Source organism: Rhipicephalus sanguineus, chromosome 2 (genome assembly GCF_013339695.2).
Source record: "Rhipicephalus sanguineus isolate Rsan-2018 chromosome 2, BIME_Rsan_1.4, whole genome shotgun sequence".
Taxonomy (NCBI): domain Eukaryota; kingdom Metazoa; phylum Arthropoda; class Arachnida; order Ixodida; family Ixodidae; genus Rhipicephalus; species Rhipicephalus sanguineus.
Genome location: NC_051177.1, coordinates 179,323,634 through 179,349,340, shown reverse-complemented (window position 1 = coordinate 179,349,340; position 25,707 = coordinate 179,323,634). Strand labels below are relative to the sequence as shown.

General features: G+C 48.0%; 1 protein-coding gene across 1 annotated transcript in view; it reads left to right on the top strand.

Moving 5' to 3' along the window:
• The window catches only part of LOC119383886 (integrator complex subunit 8), a gene marked incomplete at its 3' end in the record, with an annotated part of 125,192 nt that overhangs the window by 81,360 nt on the left and 18,125 nt on the right, over window positions 1-25,707 (top strand). The window contains 1 exon segment of the mRNA XM_037652159.2: window positions 14,581-14,686. Within this exon segment, the coding sequence (XP_037508087.1) occupies window positions 14,581-14,686 (106 nt within the window).

Sequence of the window (25,707 nt, the reverse complement as noted above, 5' to 3'; positions counted from 1 at the left end):
AAGGCCTATTGTAACGACGTTAGCGTTAGTTTTAGCCACCCCACCTTCACCAAGTTGCACCAGTGGCCTTTGTCGCGTTTTAGATAGTCGTACTGTCGAATTATTCAAAAGTTTGAATACTAGCTATTCGAAAGTCGAATCGAATTATTCGATTAGTTAGTATTCGACTCGAATTCGAAACTCGAATATTCGCACACCCCTAGTACTGAGCCTTCCCACAGTAAAGTCCTGAAGGACGTGGCTGTCGGCCGTAAATATAAAGACAGGAGTTCTGCCTCAGATTCTCGAGTTATTCAAAGGAAAGGCAAAAAGAAATTGGGAAATTCAAGACAGAGCTTGCTGCCTAATTTTTGACAAAATTTCATTAAAAAGAAATCTGCAGTATGACCCTAAGAAAGACATCATACATGGATATGTTGATAATGCCAGAGAAAGAACAAATGGCACAGCGCACACTGCAGCAGTTGTGGTCTCTGGGATAGCGAAGAAATGGATACAGCCAGTAGCCTTTTTGAGAAGAGAGGGGACAGTTCACGCAGGGCCCCTTTTAATATAATTGAAAAAGCCAATCATTGAGCTAAAGGCATGTGGCCTCTTCGTCAAAGCATTGGTTTGTGACCAGGGTAGCAGCAATTGCGTTATTGCAAGGACACTGGGTGTGAGCCCTGACAGGCCTTTCTTTATTGATGATAAATAGAAGATTTCCTTCATTTTTGACGTCCCCCACCTGTTGAAATGCATGAGGAATAATCTGAGTAAGCATGATATTCCTGTTGGTGATATAGTTGCTTCCTGGGGGCATATTAAGATTTGTATGAATCAACACATCACCTGAAACTAAAATGCCTACCTAAATTCACTGAGGGCACATCTATGAAAGTGCATTTGGTAACATGAAAGTAAAGTGGGTGCTCAGCAACAGTGTCTATCTGGCAATAGAAGCATTCATAGCATTTAATGTTCTCCACCAGAAGCCACAAGCACAGCTGAGTTTGTTGTGAAAATAGATCACTTGTTTGATTCATTTAACAATTCTTGTGTAAAGATCGCTGAGAGAAAAATGAGGTATACAATTAATACTTCTACAGGGCACATTGAATTCTTGCATTCTTGGATTGCATGGATTAAATCTTGGAAATTCAAAGAGCCTAGGCAACCAAGAACCATTTAGGGCTGGCAGGTCACAATTAAAGCGGTTTGTATGCTGTGGGCAGATCTGCAGGAATCCTATAACTTCAAGTTTTTGCTCGCTCATCGTCTGAATCAGGATCCCTTGGAGAACTTGTTTGGGATCATTCGGCAGCAGCACAGCTGTAACGAGACTGCAAACACATTTCAGTTCACTGCCGGTCTCAGGCATATCATTGTCGGGAAGCTCTTCAAGCTTTCAGATGGCAGCAACTGCCAAGCAGATAAGGCTGTTCTTCTAACTGAGCTAAAGAAATTAAGACTCGATCAAGAAAGTCCTACTGTGGCCGACACCTTCAGCTCAAACCTTTCAGACACCGAAGAACCAGCAGATGTACTTGAATCAAACATAGTTTGTTACGTGTCAGGATACCTAGTACAAGCATTTCTGAAAAAAGCACCATGCTTACAGTGCAAGGATCTCTTGAAAGACAAAAGCCGAGATTTGTCTTCACCAAACCAAATCTCCATGATGTTCAAAGCAGTGGAGATGCAGGACAAGACTCTAGGTAATTTAACAGTGCCCACAGAAGCAGCTTTCAATTTTGTCAGAAAATTGGAAGAAGCATTCTCTGTTCAAATAGGTGCTGTAGCACACTTGAGAGGGGTGTCAGAGAAACTGCTTCGTATTATGATGGAAGTGACTAATGGCCCATTTTGCAGTGCTCACTGTCGCAAATTGTTTCTGCAAATGTTTGTACTAGGGGTGTGCGAATTGTGAAATTTCACCTCAAATCGAATCGAATAGTGGCCAAAAATATCGAATATCGAATAGTATACTTACACAAAATGTGTACCGCCAGTTACGGCAAGACAAAGGACAAATCAGGGGTGCTACGGCGTGCCGACAGTTTCATTACGCACTTGTTCGAGAGTGGCTTTTGTTTCAGTTTCTATGGGCGCGCAAGCATGTTGATAGAAGAGCCGCCATTCCAGTCAGCAGCGCCACTCCAAACCTCCTAAAGACTAACAGAGGGGGGTACGGTGGCTAGTTTTTTCCCCATGGTCGTGCAATACGGCTCATCTGACAACGGTAACGTTGTGCTTCATGGCCATGGGTGCTCCGTGCCCAAAAATCTTCGGGCGCCCATTCACAGCAGCGTTTCAACTGCGTGCCGCAACGATGGAAGTTTCTGAACGAGTGGTTCGGTGTGGCAGTGGCGACTGCCCAGCGTGAACAAACTTTTACAAGCAAAGCCAATGACAGAGGGTTTCGCAGGTCAAAGTCGGGACGTTTCACGGCGCTTGCAGCATATGCGACCGAACTGCGCAAGAAGTCCGTGCCTGCGTTTTGGGAACAAAGTTGTGAAGGGCTTGACAGTATTCTCATGTGTTTTCCTACGTGCGGAAATGACAATCTCTTTTAAGATGAGCGTGCGCTCGCTTTTGAACCAGAATGTCAGTGAAAGTTTTAACGGAAGGCCTAGTGTAACGACGTTAGCGTTAGTTTTTGCCACCCCACCCTAACCAAGTTGCACCATCGGCCTTTGTTGCGCTTTAGATATTTGTCCTGTCGAATTATTCGAAACTTCGAATACTACCTATTCGAAAGTCAAATCGAATTATTCGAAACTTCAAATACTAGCTATTAGAAAGTCGAATCGAATTATTCGATTAGGTACTATTTGATTCGAATTCGACACTCGAATATTCGCACACCCCTAGTTTGTACATATTAGGATTCTTTGGTATTTGGAATTCAAAAACAGAGAATTAAGCCAGGCAAAGACTTGGAAGTCTGCTGCAAAAATTGACTTAGCAGTTCAAGACTATTGTTTTTGGGCTCATACACTGCTGTGTTATAATTGTTCTAAGCAAAAAGGATAAGCAATCCAAGGAGCTCATGACTTGGTTGTTGTCCATGTGTTTACAAGCAATGTACTGATATTTCCTACAGTATTGTTGTGACCATGAAGTGTTTGTTATGTATCTGTGTTGTGAATTAAGCTGGTTACTTACAATGTGGGAACGCACAGAATGATTACACCATACCTATTACTTTCTGGACACTTGCCGTGCTGTCAAGTGGGCTCTTTACCAAGAAAGGTTGGAATTTTCCCAGCCCGCTTGTCTGCGGTCAGCTGCAAGCTGAAACAAATTTTGTGCTACTCCGAGCCATTACTTGCCTCTTTGGACAAAACTTAGCCGATTGCCTCTGCGGAGAGAAACTAGACGTTTGGATAATTTTTCTTCCAGGGCGAATTTATTATAGGTTCGCTCCACCAGTTAAAATAGTTTTGAATCCATAGAAATTTAATATATGAATTGTTTTTGGAGAATTACGCGCTGAAACCACGATGCGATTATGACGCGCATCATAGTGGGCACTCCGCATCAGTTTTGACCACCTGGGGCTCTTTCGAAATATCTGTCACGGCGGCCGCATCCATTTTGTCGCCTAGTTTTCCTAGGCGATAAAACAAAACAAATGCGACCGTCGTGGAGGGAATTCACACCCACGTCCTCGCATTTACCAGCGCGGCACCTTACCTGCTATGCTAAACTTGTCAAGAAACAAGCCAGTAGTAAGGAAAATACGGATTCGGGTGGTTTGAAGTCAAAAGGTCGAGAGAAGCGAGTTTTGCCAGCCACTGAGTTTTGCGCTGCAAGCTATCGTATTCTCTCCGCAAGGCTACCGGCCAGGTGATGTCCCAAAGAGGCTGCATAAAATTGGCACGAGGAAATAGGGAAATAATTATAGTGTACACGAGCGTATACATACGTTTCGTAGCTCTTCTTGCTCGTGCGTTCGCGCTTTATGAGCCACTACTTCACGATGTAACCGCGTTGTTTGCTTGTGTGAACGCTCAGTGGTGTACTTTGTCTTGTAATGATTTATGAATATGTAATAAAACATTATCAGGCTTACACATCGCCGGTGTTGTGTGCGTTAATGCCAGTTGAGGCATTGGCGTCTCCTCGCACCTTCGTAGCATTTCACACAGTTGGGGCACGGAATACACACGAAAGACAGTTCAGAAGATTCATTACGACACTCGCAGGGCTCGGTAAGTGAACAAAACGTGGCATATACATTTATTTCTTTTGTACGAGCACGGGCGACCGGAGCGCACGGCACAGCAACCAAAAACGAGCGACGGCAGCCATATTGCATAGAACTCATTTGATGATGATGATGATGATGAATTGTGGTCCTGCCCTTTGTAACGGGTAGGCAGCTGTCAAGTGCCTTAACCAAAAAAAAAAGGAAGAAAGAAAAAAAAATGTGATAGACACACACATAACGAAATGTCACGTTTGCAACAGCCAGCCAGTGTCTCCTTTCAGACCGGCTACATTGACATTGTCTGAACGTCTACATTGTCTGCGCGTCGGCATTGTTTGCGCGTTCTGCGCCACCACTCCACCAATCTCTGTTTTGTAACGTCGACGGCTCTGGCCACCGCTGTGTTCGCCGTATCTCCTCGGAATCCCAGTGCCAGCGGGAAAGTGGTGCCCTCTCCGTGGCCCGGGCACAGGTCAGCGCAGCGGAGGACGAGGTGTTCTGTGGTCTCCTCCTCAACGCCGCATATTCGGCATATGGCCCGGGCCACGTCCACAGATGTGTCGAACCTGCGACGGTATGCCAATGTACGCAGAGCTCCTGCACGTGCCTCAAAAAGGAGTGCACTGCCACCGCTGTTATCATAAAGGGGCTCCGTGCCAATGTCAGCCTTGTGAGTGCGGTATGTGAGCAGTGTGGATTTATTTTCCATGGCACGCCGCCACTGCTCCGTCTCCTCCTCACACACCTGCGTCTTCACGGCATGGGCCCACTTGTACATCTTGTCCTCAATCACAGGTTTTGCAGAGAAGCCAAACTTTCTTTTCAGGTTGCCCAGGCGCCTGCACCACTGCGTTTGTGTGCCGGTTAGGCTCGCATATCTGAACAGTCGCCTGGGCCACCGTTCGTCGTCCATGAGTCGCAGGCGTCCTTCGTATGTAGCCTTACTTCTCGCCTCGCGCGCCTCAAATGAGGACCATCCCAGGTCACCCTGAATGGCCTCTATGGCGACACGCCCGTGGCATCCAAGGGCCATGCGGCCCACCTCCCGTTGGCCACGCTCCAGCCACTGCCTGGTTGTCGCACTGAGGCACAGTATGGCATTGGCAAATGTGAGGCCTGGGACGTGAACAGCCTTCCACAAGTCGCGGATGAGGAGGAAACGGTTGCATCCCCATAGCTTTTCCGGCGCAGCACGTTTGCTGCTCTCTGCGAAGTCTTGCGCAGATTTTCTTCATGCAACCCCAACAAGTCACCAGAGGTGCTCAATACCACCCCGAGGTACCGATATTCAGTGGCCCATTGTATCTGATCTCCTCCTGGCAGGTATATGTCGGCAGTAGGGTAGGAGCCTGACAACTGTAGCGCAGCAGACTTCTTTGCATTGAAGGCCAGGTCCAGGTGGTACAGATGGGTCGCAGCGAGGGTGACCATTTGTTGCAGGTCCGTTGGGCTTTCGGCTAGCAAGACCAGGTCGTCAGCATAAACTAAACCCGGCAGCTTCCAAGTCACAGACATTCCATCGTACAGGTGGGTGAATGAGAAGCCGATACTGGATGCTAGGAGCTTATGTTCCAGTCCAGAGACATAAATCATGTATAGCAGGGGTGAGAGAGGGCAGCCCTGCTTAAGACCCCGTGTTACCATTACTGGTCTGGACTGGGCTCCGTCAAAGCACGCTATAACCGAATTATCTTTGTACAGCCGTCGCATAAGGCCGACCCACACTTCTGACATTCCGACATCTGCCATTCGTTGGAATAGGGATTCATGTGGGACACTGTCGTATGCCTTAGCTACGTCAAGAAAGCAACCATCTCTTGGTCGGCTACTTTAGTTCACAACGCCACCGCTACCCTTATTTCCGTTGCACTGTCAAAGGTACAGTTTCCCTTCTCTAAGTGTATGGGTGTTCTCTGATAGTATCGCCAGGCATCCGTCGCATCGGTCGTTGTTGTGCTCGTGTGTTAGGCCTGCCGCGCGTTGTGGTGTGTGTAGCGATGGCTGCAGACGCGAAGAAACGGACGACCCTGACTTTTGCAGCAAAACTGGAAGCAATCCAGGCTGAAGGCGTGGGATTCGGACCTGGTGCGTCAGGGACGGAAGGTATGCCTTATCGTCGATAACTGCACGGCACACCACACCGATGCCCAGCTGAGCAACATCGAAGTGGTATTTCTGCCGCACAACACCACTTCGAAGCTCCAACCGTTGGACCAGGGCATTATCCGCGCATTTAAGTCTATCTACAAGCGTCGGCTGATCGACATTTTGCTTGTAAGACTCCGGATGGGCCAAGATCTGAAGATCGATCTTTTGGGCGCCATCCAAATGCTCAAGGCGTCGTGGGAAAACGTCAAGCAGTCGACGATAGCCAACTGCTTTCGGCATGCGGGCTTCGGTGGACGCACTGACGAAGCATCAGTGGAAGAATCCGAGGAAGCTGAGTTGGCATGCGCAGATGAAGAAAGCGAGCTCGCCGAAACGTGGAGCAAGCTGGAGAGCTTTGTTGGTGCGGAGCCGCAAAGCATGTGCATCGAAGACTTCGTTGGAGGTGACGACAGCACTGGTACAACGGCGGAGCTAACGGATGTAGAGATCGTCGCCGAAGCTACCGCTGAGCAGCCGAATGAAGACGCTGCCGAGGTGGATTCCGCAAGCGCTGATGGTGCCCCGCTCCCGACATCAGCTGAGGTCGTAGCCGCTTTGGCCCTTACGCGCCGCCACTGCAGCGCGATTGAAGGCACCGGCCTTTCACTTGTGGATCGCCTGGACTATGTTGAGGACGCAGTCGTCAAACACGCCATTGCCAACAAAAAGCAGGCTACTCTTTTTCAGTATTTTAAGCCAACACAATAAATACTTTGTTTGAATCTTCAAGTGAGTATTTACTGCACCACGATTGGTTCGTTGGTTGTTTTCCACAAGTTCTTGACGCATTTTTTACGTGATTTTTTATATCGAATTCTGGATATATCGAACTATTTCGCGATCGCCGTGCCGTTCGATATATCGAGGTTCGACTGTATCTTGCTCATTTTTTCTTCATTTCACGCACTGCCTTTCAGATTTAAGGCCTTGTTTGGCAGCATCTGCCAAAACAGTGCCTCTTTGTGGATTTGAATATTTCCAATGACACAATTAGTGATTGGGGGCTGTTAGAAGCACAGTCACAGGGGTGCCGCATGGCATAGTGTTTGACATTTCAAATGTGGAGGTAAACAGGAGTTTGATGTATGCATAATGCAGTGTTAAATTTTTCTCATGGGACTTCCAAGGATACGTCACAGCTTTTTGGTGTAGAGAATAACTCAGTATATATGGATTTGACTGCATTAATCCTTTGTGCAACAGTGAGACACATACGTCCCACTTTTCTGTCTGTAGGAAAAAATTTTCTCCCACATCACCCATTGCAATTAGCGCAATGCTAAGTCACTCATATCTTAACCAAGTCTTCATAATCCCGAGGAAAATTCTTTTACCACGCTTTCAAAGTGTGGAAGTAGTGTTAAAATGGCGTTGAATTTCAAGAAATTTTTTATGATGGGTTCTGAATTTTCCTCTTCTTCAGATAGAAAGAACCTACCAATCTAAATGCCGGATAATTTCCTCTTTTTCTGGTTTTTCAGAGAGGCAATTTTAGCTTCCAGTCATCGCGTGTTTTTGTAAATTTGCGCAATAACTTGACCGATAAATGCATCGAAACACAATTCCATGTGAAATTGCCACGCTCATCCCTCAGCGTAATTGCGGATATTCGTGCATGGAAATAGTTTTCTTGATATCACTTAACTCTTGAAAAGTAGGCACATATTCAGGGACAACAGCCGTACTCGACTATTTCGACAGCCAAAGCAAGGACAGGCAAATTGACAAAAAGATGGTTTGTGCATGCAGTGAAGTAAGCTTTACAGGAACAGACTACGGCGCTATGAAGGCTTACAAGAGGCATACGTGCAGGTGGTGTTCTACTGCTGAAAATGAGGTCTGCACAACATTCCTTAGCACAACTTGAGAAGCGATACCTTGTGCCACTTGCTTTGGTCGTTTCCATCTCAAATACCCGTTGATGAAATCGCAAAATGGTGCCGTCATGAGACAGTGGGACAATGTTTTCCCACTTTTTGAAAACACTCTCATGAGTCAGTGGGACATATGTGTCCCACTTTTTTTCAGTAAACTACTGGCTTGATTTTGATGAAATTTGTTTTATACTATTTCTTTGTAGTTTATATTGTAGCAGGGTTGCAGCTATGACTGTGGTGAGGTGTGCGAAGAAGAGGCAGACGACGTGTCGGTGTTCTGAAGATACACAACCGCCATCTTGACTGCTGGACTATTCCATACTGTAAACAAGTTAAATATATCCGTAACATTTTGGTGGTGGTGCTGGGTACTACGCAAGACGGAACTCCGCAGCGGACGTGTCCTGGACGGCCTCAATATGTCAACAGAAAGCAACTCTGCTGCTGCCGCTTCGACCGCGACTCCGGTACAACCGGTACAGCCGGTACAGCCGGTCGTATTGACTCAACCGCGCGATCCCGGTAACTTCTGCGGCACCGACCACGTTGACGTCGATGACTGGATTGCGAAGTACGAGCGATTTGCAGCGGTCTACAGGTGGGACCCTACAATGATGCTTGCCAACGTTGACTTCTATCTCTGCGGAACAGCAGGCGCGTGGTTTCAGGCTCATGAAGCTGACTTAACAAGTTGGGATGCCTGTAAACAGAAGCTTCGCGACCTATTTGGTAGAGCCGTCGGACGTCAACGGGCCGCTTCTAAAGAACTCTCCTGTCGGGCACAAACTTCCACCGAATCATACGTCTCCTACATCCTCGACGTCCTGGCCCTTTGCCGTCGTGTCGACGCCAACATGTCAGAGGGTGACAAATTAAGCCATCTGCTCAAGGGAATTGCGGATGACGCTTTTAATCTACTTGTGTCTAAAGACTGCTCAACCGTGGACGACATCATCAAAGAGTGCCGCCGGTTCGAAGAGCTGAAGAGTCGCCGCATTGCCCAGCATTTCGTGCGACTTCCGAACATGGCCGCTACATCATCCTGCGAGGACCTTCAGCCGCCATAGGTCAACCGCCTACCAACGAGAGCGTAGTTCGCATCGTGCGCCGAGAAATCGAGGCGGCGTCGCCACCATCTTTCCTGACGCGGCCATCTGATGATCCTCGACCAACGATCTCGTTGATCCAGCAGGTTGTGAGGGAGGAGCTTGCAAATGTCGGACTGCAGCCGGTATGTTCGTTGACGGAACCTCGTGTCAGTTCCATAACGCCTCCTCGTGCACCGGAAATGTTTCGCCGCTATCGTGACCCTGCCCAGTGGAGAACGCTGGACGACAAGCCGATCTGCTTTCGTTGCCACGGTGTAGGACATATCTCCCGCTACTGTCGTTCTCGCACCTTTCCATCTCGCTCGTTTTCTGGCTATCGACGTGACGACAACCACCGGCCCCTGCAGTTTCCCGCTCGTGACGGTGGACCATACAATGAGGCTCCTACGACATCGGTCCGACGCTCCAGCCGTTCGCCGTCCCCACACGATCGTCGCTCCCGGTCACCTCAGCCCCGTCGCCATTCGTCGCCTCGCCCTACTGGACACCCATACTCGGAAAACTGAGCAATGCAGCTCCCGGAGGTGACGCTGCATTCGACCCCCGACCTGAAAACCCTCTGCTGACCTTCACTACGGACCAGAACCTGCTTGCTGTGGAAGTGGATGGCCTGCCTGTTACTGCCCTCATTGATACCGGCGCACATATTTCTGTTATGAGCTCTGATCTCCGTGCACGATTAAATAAGGTCCTTACGCCGCCCGAGTCCCTCTTTGTACGTGTCGCTAGTGGAGGAACTCCGGCTGTACTCGGAATGTGCACGGCACGTGTGAGGTTCTACGACCGCCAGACGTCCGTTCTGTTTCATGTTCTCGCTCATTGTCCTCATGACGTCATCCTCGGACTCGATTTCTTGTCTGACCACTCTGCTGTCATTGACTGCTCGGCCAGTGTTGTACAACTTGACTTGCCTGCGTCCGCCGACGTGTCGGAGGTGGTTCAGACGAAACTTTCGTGTGCTGAGGCTGTTCGTCTGCCACCACAAGCCCTAACTTGCGTCGCTGTTGAACCATATCCCAGTGTACCGGATGGGGATTACGTGGTCTCTCCCTCTCCCAGTGTTCTACTGGCCCGCAACGTCTCCTCTCCGTACACAGTTGTAACTATTACAGCGAACAAGACGTGCCTTCCTCTTCTGAACTTCGGATTGAGCCCTCAAGTCCTACCACAAGGCATTGCTCTCGCTACTCTGTCACCGTCGTACGAGTGCTACATCTCATCGGTGTCACCCGAACTGCCCGCTGTCGTCTCTCCAAACCCGCATCGGCTCGACGCAGTCACCTCTTCTACACTGCACAACAACATAACCAAGATGATTGCCTTAGACCTTTTGCCCTCTCAAGTTAAAGACCTCAGTGATCTCCTTATGACCTACTCTGACATATTTGACTTTGACGGTAAGCCCTTAGGTCAAACCTCGCAAGTCAGGCACCGCATAGATACCGGTGATGCAGCTCCAATTCACAGGCGTCCTTACCGAGTTTCACCATCAGAGCGCCAAGTTATTCAACAGGAGGTCGACAAGATGCTCACAAAAGGCATTATTGAGCCTTCTTCGAGTCCGTGGGCTTCCCCTGTAGTCTTAGTTAAAAAGAAAGACAACACCTGGCGTTTCTGCGTGGATTATCGGCATTTAAACAAGATCACCAAAAAGGATGTCTACCCGCTTCCTCGTATCGATGACGCCTTGGACTGCCTTCATGGCGCTACCTATTTTTCTTCGATAGACCTACGCTCTGGTTACTGTCAAATCGCCGTAGACGACCTCGACCGTGAGAAGACCGCCTTTGTAACGCCAGACGGTCTCTACCAATTCAGAGTCATGCCGTTCGGTTTGTGCAATGCGCCGGCCACGTTCGAGCGGATGATGGACACGCTTTTGCGCAGCTTTAAATGGTCTATCTGCCTTTGTTACCTGGACGACGTTATTGTATTTGCTCCCTCCTTTGAGTCTCACCTCGACCGACTTTCGTCTATTCTTTCCGCGTTTCGTGCGGCTGGGCTACAACATAATTCATCGAAGTGCCACTTTGGCCATCGCCAAGTTGCTATTCTAGAGCATCTCGTCGACTCATCTGGCATCCGACCCGATCCCGACAAAGTTCGCGCTGTCCTCGATTTTCCCATACCAACTTGTGCCAAAGACGTTCGCAGTTTTGTGGACCTATGCTCATATTTCCGACGATTCGTCAGAAACTTCGCAGATATTGCCCGCCCCCTCACTGACCTTCTCAAGAAGGATGTGCCATTTTGGTGGGGTCCTGACCAAGCCAGTGCTTTTTCCCGCCTCATTACGCTGCTCACCACACCGCCGATCCTCGCCCACTTCAACGCGTCCGCTCCAACCGAGGTCCGCACCGACGCTAGTGGTTACGGCATTGGCGCTGTGTTAGCCCAGCGTCAATCCGGTCATGATAGAGTTCTTGCGTATGCCAGCCGGCTCCTTTCTCCTGCCGAACGCAATTACTCTATTACTGAGCGCGAGTGCCTGGCGCTTGTATGGGCAGTTGGTAAATTCCGCCCCTATTTATATGGTCGACCTTTCACCGTTACCACAGACCACCACGCTCTATGCTGGCTTTCAGCACTCAAAGATCCAACTGGGCGCCTAGCTCGTTGGGCTCTGCGCCTCCAGGAATTCACGTACACAGTGGTCTACAAGTCCGGCCGTCTACACCAAGACGCCGACTGCCTTTCTCGGTACCCCGTCGACGATCCAGACCTCGTAACGGATGACACGTCCATCTGTATTTCCTCGCTCTCCGCTTTCGGCAACATCGGTGACGAGCAACAGCGTGACGCGTCCCTACGAGATCTAATCACCCGCCTGAATACTGACTCGACGGACAGTTCGCTTCGCATGTTCGTCATCATCGATGGCATTTTATACCGCCGGAACATGCGCCCAGTGGGAGAACTACTAGTTGTAGTACCCACTCATCTCCGCTCGACCCTACTTCAGCAACTACATGATGTACCAACGGCCGGCCATCTTGGTGTTGCCAGAACGTACGACCGTGTCTGCCGACGCTTTTTCTGGCCCGGCCTCTACCGTTCCGTACATCGTTATGTCGCTTCTTGCGAGTCGTGCCAACGCCGGAAAAGGCCAGCTGTGCACCCCGCCGGGCTCCTTCAACCTATCGACGTACCTGCTGAGCCTTTTTTTCGTGTCGGCCTCGACCTTTTGGGACCTTTCCCACTTTCTAACAACGGTAACAGATGGGTCGCCGTCGCTACGGATTATTCGACCCGTTTTGCCATTACGAGACCTCTCCCGAGCAGCTGCGCTACAGACGTCGCCGAGTTTTTGATACAAGACGTCATCTTACATCACGGCGCTCCTCGTCAACTTATCACGGACCGAGGTCGTTACTTTTTATCCAAGGTAATCGAGGACCTACTTCGCTCTTGTGCAACCAAGCACAAGCTTACGACGGCCTATCATCCCCAAACGAACGGACTCACGGAACGTTTGAATCGCACGCTCACTGACATGCTCGCCATGTATGTCTCGACTGATCATCGCGACTGGGACGTTGCGCTACCCTTTGTCACTTTTGCGTACAACAGCTCGCGCCACGACACTGCTGGATATTCTCCCTTTTACCTTTTGTATGGAAAAGAACCGACCTTGCCGTTCGACACGCTCGTACCCACCCCTGCCCACCTGTCCACCGAATATGCTCGCCACGCTATTAGCACACCCGAAAAGGCCCGTCAGATCGCCCATCGACGCCTTTCGGACTCGCAACTCCGCCAGAAACATACATACGACAGTTGCCACCGGAACGTTCGCTTCAATCCGGGTGACCTCGTTCTCCTGTGGTCTCCGTCTCGGCATGTTGGCCTGGCCGAAAAACTTCTGCCCAAGTACTCCGGCCCTTACCGTGTGCTACGCCAGGTGATTGAGGTCACCTATGAAATCGCCCCTCTGGACCATACGGCGCCCTCTACGTCTTCCAACGTCGTCCACGTCGCTCGCCTGAAGCCGTACCTTTCGCCCACCACCTGCTAACAAGCGCCGAGTCGGTGCTTTCGCCGCCGGAGGTCGATGTAGCGGGGTTGCAGCTATGACTGTGGTGAGGTGTGCGAAGAAGAGGCAGACGACGTGTCAGTGTTCTGAAGATACACAACCGCCATCTTGACTGCTGGACTATTCCATACTGTAAACAAGTTAAATATATCCGTAACAATATCAACGTACCAAAGCCGGTTTTACATCATCGTGTCAGAAATATAGGCAAACCTACTAAGGGTTAATATATAATGAACTAAGCTCTCAATGTGTGTCTTGCTACATGTAGAGTTTCTTCCATTTGGTAGTTGTTTTAAAGGGACCTACAACCAATTTTTATCATACCTGTCATTTTTAGTGCTACGGAAAGCTTACCGGGCAGAGTGTCTGATCATGGAATAGTAACGCGGAAAACACCGTAAAAGATTTATAATCGGAATTTTTCTCTCTGCGGTGAATGTGAAGTCGTACGCACAATGCATGTTACAAACAGTGGACAATGAGCATGGCAGCGGTTCATGTTTGTGTGCTGAGGCTTGCCTCTACTGGAACATGTTGAGGCATGGCACGTGCATGTGGAGTGCACACATGCATCACAGCTCGATGTGTTCCACTAGACGCCGCGATTGCAGCACTGCTTCTCTGTGTACTCCTTTTATCTCATATAAGAGGCACGGAACAGAGTGGGCATGGATAATAATATGCATACTCTAATTTTGAGCCCTTATTCTGATGTGCATGAAAGTATCAGACTACGTACAGCAAGGTGAACAACTCCATAATCCAGCTCCAAGGCTCTTCTGCTAGGCTGCGCGACATACTGGTTTTTTTGTAACATTCAGATGCGATTTCAAAATATAAAGCCTTCTCTGATCGCTAAACGAATACCTAAATCAGTCGCTACAATTCACGGTCTTTTCATTTGCACCAGGATTTAATCGCACGTTCTGACCAGTTGTTGGTCCGGTTAGACTGCGCTGTCAGCTGTGAAAAACGTTGCATGTATGGAAAGACATTAATAAGAGTGCTTTATCATGTCGCGTCTGTTTGGCTTTTTTATATACTTAAAGGGGAAAAAATACTTGCTGTTCTATTTGATATTTCGAAGCTTTTTTTTTTTGTAAATGTTTATGTTCTTGTTTGTTTAAATGTTGTAGTAGTGGTTGACATTCACTATATATGTTTTCTTTACTAGTTAGTCTAGAATCAACATTGCTTTCCATGTTCATTATGCAGTACTGTCAATGCTTGTAACATCAGAAAGCCAGCAGCAAGAAAGGACTGCTACGGGGGCTGTCAAAGATGGTGCCCAGCGAGACACTGCCACACCTACCTTAAGCAGGTGAGATTTTGTCTGGTGAAAGAGCAATTTGAGAACACCAAATTGCATATTTATAGGGTAGGGTATCTTATGTGTTAAAACACCATGTTTGAATGACAGACATGTTCGTCGAATGTAACTTTATAATGTACTAAAAGCAACTGTGGCATCATTGCATTTTTCATGTGCTTGAATACAAAATGCCTATTAAATAGTTCTGTGCAATGCAAACTGTCCCTGGGCTACAGTAAAACCTTGTTAATATGTATGTGCCAGGAATGTTACATAAACACACAACGGTAGCATGCAGTAATCACCAAGGATTAATTCGCATCTCCTGACATGTGTTGCTGTTACCAACGAAGAAATAAATGCGATTCCACAGTTAATGTTGGCTAAAGTACCAAATCACAGAAAAAATTCCTCCTCTGTTACACAACCTTGTGATGGTGTATGGTTGCGATGCCAAGGAGCATTTCGAAACTATGATAGGGAACACTCAGCAGCTGATATGGCAGAAGGGTGAATGGATGACTTGCCTGGCCTTCCCTAATGCATGTGTGCGTGTCTACACAGTGATCTGCTACTGAACGAAAACCGGCACCGTTTCAGATAAACGTGGTATCTGCTGTTGCGGGGAGCTAATCGTCCCTAGCCAGTTGTGTGCAGCACGTCACATACTAAGTTCATGCTATCAATGCCAGGTGCTTGCTGTACCATATAGGCACATTTGCCATGGGAATGTTCTTTGTACCCACTCCGCTCCTGACCATGCATAGGTGCAATGAGTATCTTGTTGGGTCAACCTGGCAATGGCAAGTTGCTTTTGTTTCTGCAAGTGACGCACACTCCGCATCTCCGCGGCACACTTGGCAGTCCCATAATAGGAGGCAGCAGTGCAGCATGTTTCAGTTGTTATCTATTAAAAATGTTGCAGAGGATCTCTAAGCATATTCTTATGAGACAAGAACAAGGAAGCGTTTCTGTTTGCTAAGTTGCCGTGTTATAATGAATGAGGCAATACGAGAGGCCAGATTGTGTTATAGAATGTCTGGTTTATTAAGTCTAAATCATTAGCTCTTTCTCCATGCAATGTGCCCCGATGCCGGGATCAATTGAGCCACACTCTGATTATTCCTCCACGAACAACTTTCTGCACGTACCGCAGCTTTCCAAATGCTCTGTTGGTGAGTCCATCGAGCACGGCACTGTTTCACACAATCATGTTCAGATATCCAGTGCATAATGTTAATTTGCCGAGCAGGTTCCCCATGTCTGCCTTTCGCAGCCATTCTCGTATTTGGTGACTTGGGTGTAGAGCATACAAGTTTCAATTCACACTCATCCCCCCGAGTCCTACTCATCAAGGGAGTGCTTTGTCGATGAGCCTTCTGCCAACGTTTCTTTTGCCAATCGACAGTGGTGCACTCCCTTCGAGTCAGGACTTTCCCTTCTGCTGTGGAGATCCCCCTCTCCTAATCCATGGCTGCAAGTTGCTGCGGCAGTTGTTCATGCCGGCGGTGTCAATCAGTTCCAGAGGGAGAGGTCGCACACTCTCCGGACACTGATTTTGTGGACGCCCGGCGAGTGCACGTTTTCGCCAACCTAGCCAAGTAATGCTTTCGCATTAAAATATGTTTAGGTTGTCGCCTATTAAAAACACTTGCAGCAGAGCCGGTGGCACTACACCACACATGCTGCCGAGTACATAGCTGGAGATATTTATCATGATAGGGTTGTCAGTAATAAGTTGTACTGTTGTGATCGTTCGTGGCTGCTGTCATGCCTTTGTGTTTTTCCATTGCTTATCCTAAAATCATTGCCAGAAATGTGCCAATGCCTGAATCATTAGACAACCGGTCTTTGCACTTTCCAAAAATGGCAGAGCACCTTTTGCAGGGTATTTTGGGGTCGGCCACATCACGAATTGAGGGTCATTGTTAACTTTTATGTGACAAAAGGTGATTGCGGTACGCACTAACTGTAAGGCATAGGACAAGCCACTATGGTGATCTGCGAGTACGTTAGCCTATGTAGAGACTTGGTGAGGGATTCATTGAAACTGTGTTTTACTTTTAACCATCAGTATGTTCAAAATAGGTACAGTAGAACCCCGCTGTTACGTTCCTCACTGCTGCGTTTTCCCGGCTGTTACGTCGTTTTCTGCCGGTCCCGGCATAGCTGCCATAGGATACAATGTATTGGGAACCCCGCTGTTACGTCGTAACTGTCGGACCGTTCCCGTATGATACGTCGTGAAGTGCGCTCGGAGCCGACCGAGTGACTACCAAAGAGAGCGGCCATGGTGCATTTTCACGCAGCTTGGCCTCGTTTGACCGTAATATTGTCGCATGAGAGGCGCAAGCAACAGAATCTTTCAATTGATGCAAACAAAAGCATCGCCTTCGAGATTCAAATTGCAAAGATGGCGTCTATGACGTAACTGCTCGCAAAAGCAAGGCCTTCGAGATTGGCATTTACTATTGACAAAAGCGTAGCCTTTGAGATTTGTATTGCACAAACATGGCGTGTATGACGTAATTGCTTGCGAAAGCAAGGCCTTTGAAATTGGCATTCACTACTGCCATCGCGTTGGCGTAGATTCATCATCATCGTTATTTGTCGGAGAACGGGAGGAGTTCGAGCTGGTTGGAGCTCGCATGGTCGTGCGTGCGGTTCGCGGTCGGACTCGCCGCGCCGGTCGTGATTGCGTGTGCTTAGTTCTTTCATACCTACAGCTGTTGGTGTTAAAAAAAATCACATACGTTGATTACATTTCTGTGGATGAGGCCGTCCTAAGCTCCGCGTTTCTATCCATCGACTAGATCGCGGCTGAGCGCGCCAATTTTCGTGCTGCTCGTAAGAATTGAAATAAAATTCTGTACCACTAAATATTTTGCCGTTTTTCCTGTTTTTCGGCTCTTACGTTTCCCGTCTGTTACGTTTATTTCCTACGGTCCCTTCAAAAACGTATCAGCGGGGTTCTACTGTATATGTATTACCAAGGTTTGCCTGTATGTGCCAATTTCAGAGAAACTTGGAGAAAAAAAATGTCAGTCTATAGCAGCAGATATCTTTTTTGTAGGCTTGTGCGAATAGTAAATTTTAGGTCCGAAGCGAATGATGATTTGGTCGAAGCGAATTTCGAAGTGAATTCGAATAATTTATATGACATATTATAAAGAAAAATGAGCATACTTGTCATGACCCAACTAACCAGCGCAAAATTTTTAAAGTTGAAACAAAGCATATGCGTATGTCATTCTCTTTGGTTAAAAGGGAAGTGGAAGCAACTTTGAGTAATAGCAGGATTTGACTTTCAGTAGAATGCAAGTGATAACCTGTAAAATATGTTACGTTTTAAAATTTACTATACTTAGAGCATATAAGCCGGTATAACAGGCTTTTAAACTTAAAAAAAATGATGAATCGATGTGAGGGTAATACAGTAAAACCTCATTAATTCAAACTCTGTTATTTCGAAATCCCGCATAATCAGAAGGATATTTTTGGCCCCGTATTTTTCAATGTAAATTTGAGTGGATAATTTGAAGCGGTGGTCAGTACCAGTCCAGTTAATTCGAAAACTTTGGGTGCCATGTGCCAATTCCCCGATCCCGATTTAGCCGCAAATCCGCAGAAACGATGGCCCTTAGGAGCCACAAGGCAGTGCAATGTAGCGATACTAATGAGTGACAAGTGAAGAATCCCAGCCTCGCTGCTGCCAGCGCAAGAAAAAAACTAAACAAAAGGCGGTCTCATGGTCAGCTGAAATGTGTGCCTGCGGAAAAGACGTGCTTCACTGCAACACAGTGGTAACACACGGGCAGCATGACGCATGCTTCTCTGAACGTCAGCGTCAGCGTCTTTCCGGGAAAATAGAGAAATTAATAAAGGGCGGTCTGACGGAACTCGCGATGTATGCGAAACTCCGAATGGCGGTTGTTCCGGCAATTTGCGCCCTTGCACTGCTAGCGGAGTACCTGCAACACCTACTTCGAAAACTCAGTTCGAAAACTTCAATGATCATCTTTTCCACCCAGAACACATCGCGAATTCCGTCACACTGGTCATTATTAAATTCTTTATTTTACCAGAAAGAATGGACGAATGGTCGCATCATGACGCGCTGACGCTGCGAGGAGCAGGTGACATGCTGCCCGCGCGTCATCACTGTATTGCAGCGAAGCACGTCTTTTCCGCAGGCGCGCATTTCAGTGGACCACGAGACCATTTTACAGCGGAAGCTGTTATGAGATCATTTCACCGGCCGTTTTTGGCGCCGTAGTTGTCCGCCGCCGCCGCCGGTGTCCGTAACCAGTATCGCTCGAAATAAGAAAAAAAACGAAATAAGAAAAAATTCCAGGATGGAACGAGGTTCGAACCTGGGTCCTCTGCGTGTGAGCCCAGTATTCAACCTCTGAGCCATGCCGGTGGTTGAAACTGCTTTGCAGAATGTCCTATACAGGCTTCGTGTCGGGGCACATTAGCATATGCAATATAGCGTGGTAGAAGAGTAAAATAAGCACCAAGCGTCGCACAACGCGAATTCTATAACCAGGCGTCACACAATGCGAATTGCGCAACAAGTAGGTTGTTGATTGCTTCCAACCCATTACAAAGGTCTCTGCCATAATTCTTCGTCGTCATCAGGCACAGCATCAACAAAGTGCGCATAATGCCTTGCATGCGTTTAGCAGATAGCACGGCTCTCCGTAGAATGACGAAAAATGGCACAGTGCCTGCTGCCCTACTTCTCAAAAATTACAATGATTTATAGCATAGTGGGTTCCTCGCAAGTGCACTTGTATTGGTTGCCAAGGAAGCCCATAAGCGCATGATCCATTTCCTCGGGGTCTCAGTAAAGTTCTTCGCACCCTCCCCCGTCTCTCTCCCACGTCAGCGTATGTTATACAGCATGACGGCAGAGGGAAATAGCGACCGGGCGTCACCCAGTGCAAACTACATAACTGGTGGGCCGTTTAAAGCTTCCAACCCATTACAAAGGGCTGAGCCGTAATTCTTCATCGTCATCAGTCGTCGCGTCAACAAAAGTGCACATAATCCCTTACAGACGTGTAGTTGGTGCCTCGCTTCTCCGCAGAATGACGAATAATGGCTTAGTAGGCGCTTCCCAACTTCACGAAAATTTGATTTATGGTGTAGTGGGTACCTTTCTAGTGTACTTGTATTGTAGCCCCAAGAGAGCTTACAACGGGCTCTTGAAACGCCGCTCTTCCAGCTTTCGCTGTGACTGTGCTGCGGTTTCAGCGCAGGCCTGGCGTTTTTTTTTTTTTTTTTCCTCTTTTTTTTTTTTTTCTTGTGCTGGCAGCAGCGAGGCCCGCCATTTCCCCGGTTTAGCGGCAAAGTTGGAGCCAGGTATTGCCGGAAGACATAACCCTTGTAGCCGCAAACTAGTAGGAACAGCAAACGACCACCTCTGATTACTCCCAGTAATTCAAAGTTCCTTCCATTCCGGTTTTTTGTAAGTTTGGTTCATCCGAAAACCCGCTTAATTAGATTTTTCACAGTCCCAGTGACTTTGAACTAACAAGGTTTTACTGTATGTTCATTTAAACTTGAAGTGGGCTTCGCAGCAGTGCAAATTTCTCCTTTACAGGGGGTTACATGCGGTTTGTATATGTCTATTCGTTCATTTTGAATACTTCGAAATTTCCCAGGATTTATATTCGTGTCGAAACGAATTCGAATACTGTAATATTCGTTCGAATATTCGAAATGCTTGAATATTCGCACAAACCTACTTTTTTGGAATGCTTCAAAGACTTGTTCAATGAAAGCAGCTGTATTTATTAGCAGAAAAAGCTGCAAATTATGACTCAAGTTATATTGTTGCACCCAAGACATGTTGTAATGTCACCCAAGCACTATCACAACTGTAAAGATATTGTCACGGGCGGAGAAGGGCAGCGAACGACGACGACGAAGTGCTGAGCGGAACGCGCTTGGACTGCGGCAGCGTTGTACGCTTTTGGCTGTCAAATATACCCTGCGTATATAGTTTCTTCCCCGTAACATCTTTGGTGGAGGTGCTGGGTACGACTCGCTATAAAGCACCAGGAACTGGATCTTCGCAGCGGACGGCGCGTTGCAGCTGCCACGATGACGGACCAAGCGACCCAGTGCGAACAAGATCCGTCAGGCCCACAGCCGATCGTTGTGGTGCACCCCCGTGATCCTGGCACATTCAACGGCACAAGTGGCGTGGACGTCGACGACTGGCTGGCTCTGTATGAGCGCGTCAGCAGCAGCAACCACTGGGACCCAACGCTGATGCTGGCCAACATCCTCTTCTACTTGCGTGGCACTGCAAAACTCTGGTACGAGACGCATGAAGAAGAGTTGACAAGTTGGGATGTCTGCAAGCAAAAATTACGCGATTTATTTGGGAAGCCTATCGGACGACAAGCAGCTGCAAAGAAAGAGCTCGCAACTCGTGTCCAGACTTCCACAGAGCCGTACATCGCGTACATCCAGGACGTGTTGGCTTTGTGCCGCAAGATAGACAAGGACATGCCTGAAGAGGACAAGGTCGGACACATACTAAAGGGAGTTGCCGATGACGCCTTTAATTTTCTGCTGTGCAAGGATTGCTCGACTGTGGAGTCTGTCATTTCAGAATGTCGTCGCTTCGAACAGGCAAAAAGTAGGCGCATTATTCACCGCTTTGACCGTCTTCCCAACACGGCGGCTACATCCTCCTGCGAAGATTTACCAACGCTACATCAACCACCAGCTCCGGAAAACGTCACCAGGATTGTCCGTCGCGAACTAGAGGCTATGGCTCCTGTTATGTCCAATGACAACACTACCGAAAACAGTCTCGCTACTGTTTCCTTAATACAGGCCGTGGTGCGCCAAGAGATCGCGAATATGGGCATTTCACCAAACCTCCAAAGTGCTAATGCTACTCCAAACTCGACTTCTCCAGTCGTTGCTGCTGCTACTCCGACCCTCCCCTCCGCGCCGCGACGAAACCCAGCCGAATGGCGTACACCTGACGATCGGCCTATATGTTTCACGTGCCATCGGATAGGACACATTGCCCGCCATTGCCGCAGCCGTTGGACCTCATCACCTCGACCAAGCTTCTACAATTGGGGATCCCGGTCCGAACGTGCGCCATATGCTCCGTCCTTTCGCGCTGAGACAAGTGCGGAGCGTTTTTCAGAACATCGAACCAGCCGATCACCATCGCCCCAGCGTCGCCAGTCCCGCTCGCCCCAACCTCGCCGCTCCCGGTCTCCCTTTGACCGCCACTCGGGAAACTAGCCGGTGCAGCCGCCGGAGGTGACGCTGCATACACGACTTGGACTGCAAAACCTCTCATTACTCCGGACAAGCGACGTAACCTTCTTGAAGTTCTCGTTGATGGTTTACCTGTGACTGCTCTTATTGATACCGGTGCACAAATATCTGTTATGAGCTCAAACCTCCGCCGCCGCCTCCAAAAAGTTCTGACGCCCGCGATTGCCCCTACCGTCCGTATAGCCGATGGGAGTACCCCTGCTGTACTAGGAATGTGCACTGCGCGAATCACAATTTCTGATCATCACACGTCAGTTCTATTTGCTGTACTAGAAAATTGCCCTCATGACCTCATCCTTGGTATTGACTTTCTTACCACACACGCTGCGCTTATCGACTGCTCTGAAGGACTTCTTCGGCTAGAACTCCCTTCGTTCTCAGATACCGCCCCTGCCGGCCCACCTCGTCTACGATCCCTCGAGTTCCTTCGACTTCCGCCGCAAGCCGCCGTTCAAGTCCAGCTCTCGCCATTCCCACCAGTACCCGATGGTGATTATGTTGCTGTCCCGATTCCTGACGTCGCCATGACGCGCAATGTCACGCTGCCCAACACGGTGGTGACAGTTACAGCCAATCAAACTTCTTTTCCCGTCCTCAATTTTGGCTTCTCGACGCAAGTGCTTCCTCGCGGCATGTCACTTGCACATCTGACACCACTGGCCGACCATACAGTTTCCGCTTTGACCACAGATGCGCCACCAGATTTTTCAATGCCGTCGTTCGCTTCACGTTCCTCTTGCGACCGCTTCACGCCAATGATATCCGAAGAGCTCACCTCAGAGCAAGTCTCTGCTCTCCGCCGCCTCCTCGTTTCCTATCAGGACATCTTTGACTTCGGCGACCGTAATTTGGGCCAGACATCCGTGGTCACCCATCGCATTGATACCGGTGACGCTCGACCCATTCACAGACGGCCATACCGTGTGTCAGCACCGGAGCGTGTTATTATACAACGGGAGGTGGATAAAATGCTTCATAAGGGCATAATCGAACCCTCTTCCAGCCCCTGGTCCTCCCCCGTTGTCCTTGTTAAAAAGAAGGACAATAGCTGGAGATTCTGTGTTGACTACCGCCATCTGAACCATATTACCACGAAAGATGTGTATCCTCTCCCGCGTATCGACGACGCGCTCGATTGTCTGCACGGCGCCAGATATTTCTCGTCAATCGACCTGCGCTCAGGGTACTGGCAGATCGCTGTGGACGACCAAGACAGAGAGAAGACTGCCTTCGTGACCCCTGATGGACTTTATCAGTTTAAGGTGATGCCGTTTGGCTTGTGTAATGCTCCCGCGACTTTCGAGCGCATGATGGACTCTCTCCTTCGCGGCATGAAGTGGTCCATCTGTCTTTGCTACCTGGACGATGTTATTGTTTTTTCCACCACCTTCGAGAACCATCTTACTCGCCTGTCCACAGTGCTTGCTGTTTTCCGACGCGCTAACCCCCCCGTAACAATATGAATTAAACGGAACTGGAAACCACAACACTTAGCAAGCCAGTGGGCTGACAGATGCATAAAATCAGATAAACGTACAAAAACTATCATGGCTGTGCTTCTACTTAAAGAAGGTTTATTTGATGCACCTCGGCACTTGTATATTGATCACTTCACAGCAAGTGTGCCAAAGGCATCACTTGACCATTTCATATAGTTTTTAGGTTTGGGCGACTCATTCAAGCCTTTATAAATAAAAAAAAAATTCATGTTAGAGCCTCAAGGTGTGTGTGCTGACTGTCTGGAGCAAAACAACCATTGCACTGTTCTGGGAAGTGACAGTACAAAATTACGCTAAGCTGAATTTAAAAATTCATATCTTACCAAAAAAAGCTGAGATGAGATAATGCTGAAAATAGAAGGCTGGCAAACAAACCCATGTGATAAACTTTGTATTATATTTTTACATGGACCATCGCAATCTAAATACCAAGGCTGAAGACACACCAAATCCAACATTTTAGGACGATGGGGGTACCCAAAAGTAACTGAATAGTGCTGTGCTGGGTAGAGTGAGCGTAGTACACAATTCTCTCGCTACGTGAGCGTCGCGAAACTCCTTTTAAGTAAGTTGCATTTGGTGGCGTCTCCCAGGAAGGTTTTGTCTGTGTACAGTGATTTTTTAATGAAATCAGATTCGTGTGCTCGGCATTTTTTTTAGTGATGGCCGATTGAACAGTGGGTGGCTGTGAAATATTGTTTTTTGCTCTGGCAAAATCACTCGGCAACTATTGCGATATTAAACACTGTTTACAAGGACACTGCGATGGGAAAAACCTAAGGGTATGAGCGATTTTTTCTTTAAAAAATGGGGAAATGTCAATTCATGAGAAGACTCATTCTGGGTGTCCATCATCTTCACAAACGGATGAATATATCAAATTTTGTGCACTTCTGCTTGAAGGTCGACGACGGACCATTGTAGAGTTAAAGAAGTTATCTGGTATAGCTTGGAGCTCGGTTCAGCAATTTTAAGAGAATATTTGGGGTGAGAAGGGTCATTGATGGATTTCTGCCTCAAATTTCAGCAGAAAACAAGCCCTTCTTTGAAAGAACGGCTCCAAAGTGACCCAGACTTGCACTCCAAGGTTGTTACTCGTGACCAGTCATGGTGCTATTCTTACCACCCAAAACAATATTTCGCCTTCGCACACAGTTCAGTGGCCATCACAATAAACGCTGAGTGCGGGAAACTGATTTCACAAAAAAAAAATCACTGTACTCAGAGAAAAGCTTCCCGAGAGAATCCACCAGATGTAATGAACTCGAAAGGTGTGGCACGATGCTTACCTAGTGAGAGAATTGTGTACTACGGTAGCTCCGCCCAACACAGCGCTATTCCGGTTACTTTTGCAGTGCTCCTACTCTTACGCCAAATGCGCCAAATTTCACCAAAAGAGATCTTCTGTGTCATCTGATAAAAAAGCACGATCTGGTGCCTAAATGTGCCAAAACGTTGCCTTCGAGACGGCATGCGCCGCCCAATCTCGGAGGTCATAGCCAAAATTAGTGACAGTCCAAAACGTGTGCAGCAGTAGTGGTCTGCGGACGTGCGTGACACGTTTGACGAAGCGGCTTAATAAATTGTGCTCACCATTATCGAAATTTGCACTTGCTATTTGAGACATTTAGAAAATGCACGGCCTGTATGCCTGCTTGCCATACTGTGCTGGTGGTCCGTTGTGCGCAGCCACGTAGGAACGAAAAACTTAGGAGGGAGCATGCCTAGCATCCACAAGCCAACCTCCTCCAAACTTTCTCCATGTTCGCAACAGCTGCGTCATAGCTTTGATATAAAACTTCTGGCATCACCTAGTGGCTAAGTAGAAGTACGGGATGAAGGCAATGGTTATAGACCTCTTCCTGTTTGCAAACAGTGTGATGTCACTGCGAGTGCCACACCCACAAGCCCCACCCTCGGAGCGGGTGCTGGTTGGCAAACAAAGGTTGTGCTCCCCAGTTCTTTCTGCACAGAAGCACTGTGTATGTCTGCGTTGCCTCGATAGAATTGCTATTTCCTGAAGGTGCAACATTTAGAAATTGGTTTAGAATGCAACTATCCTCTTTTTACTGGTGCAATGAAGAAGAGGCGTTGCCCATAACACATGATTATGTTGGATAAACATTTGGTGATTTAGTGATAACTCCTCGTTGTAGATGAGTGCAGCCACAAAAAAATAATAATGATAATAAAAAATCTGATACCCTTCAAAAG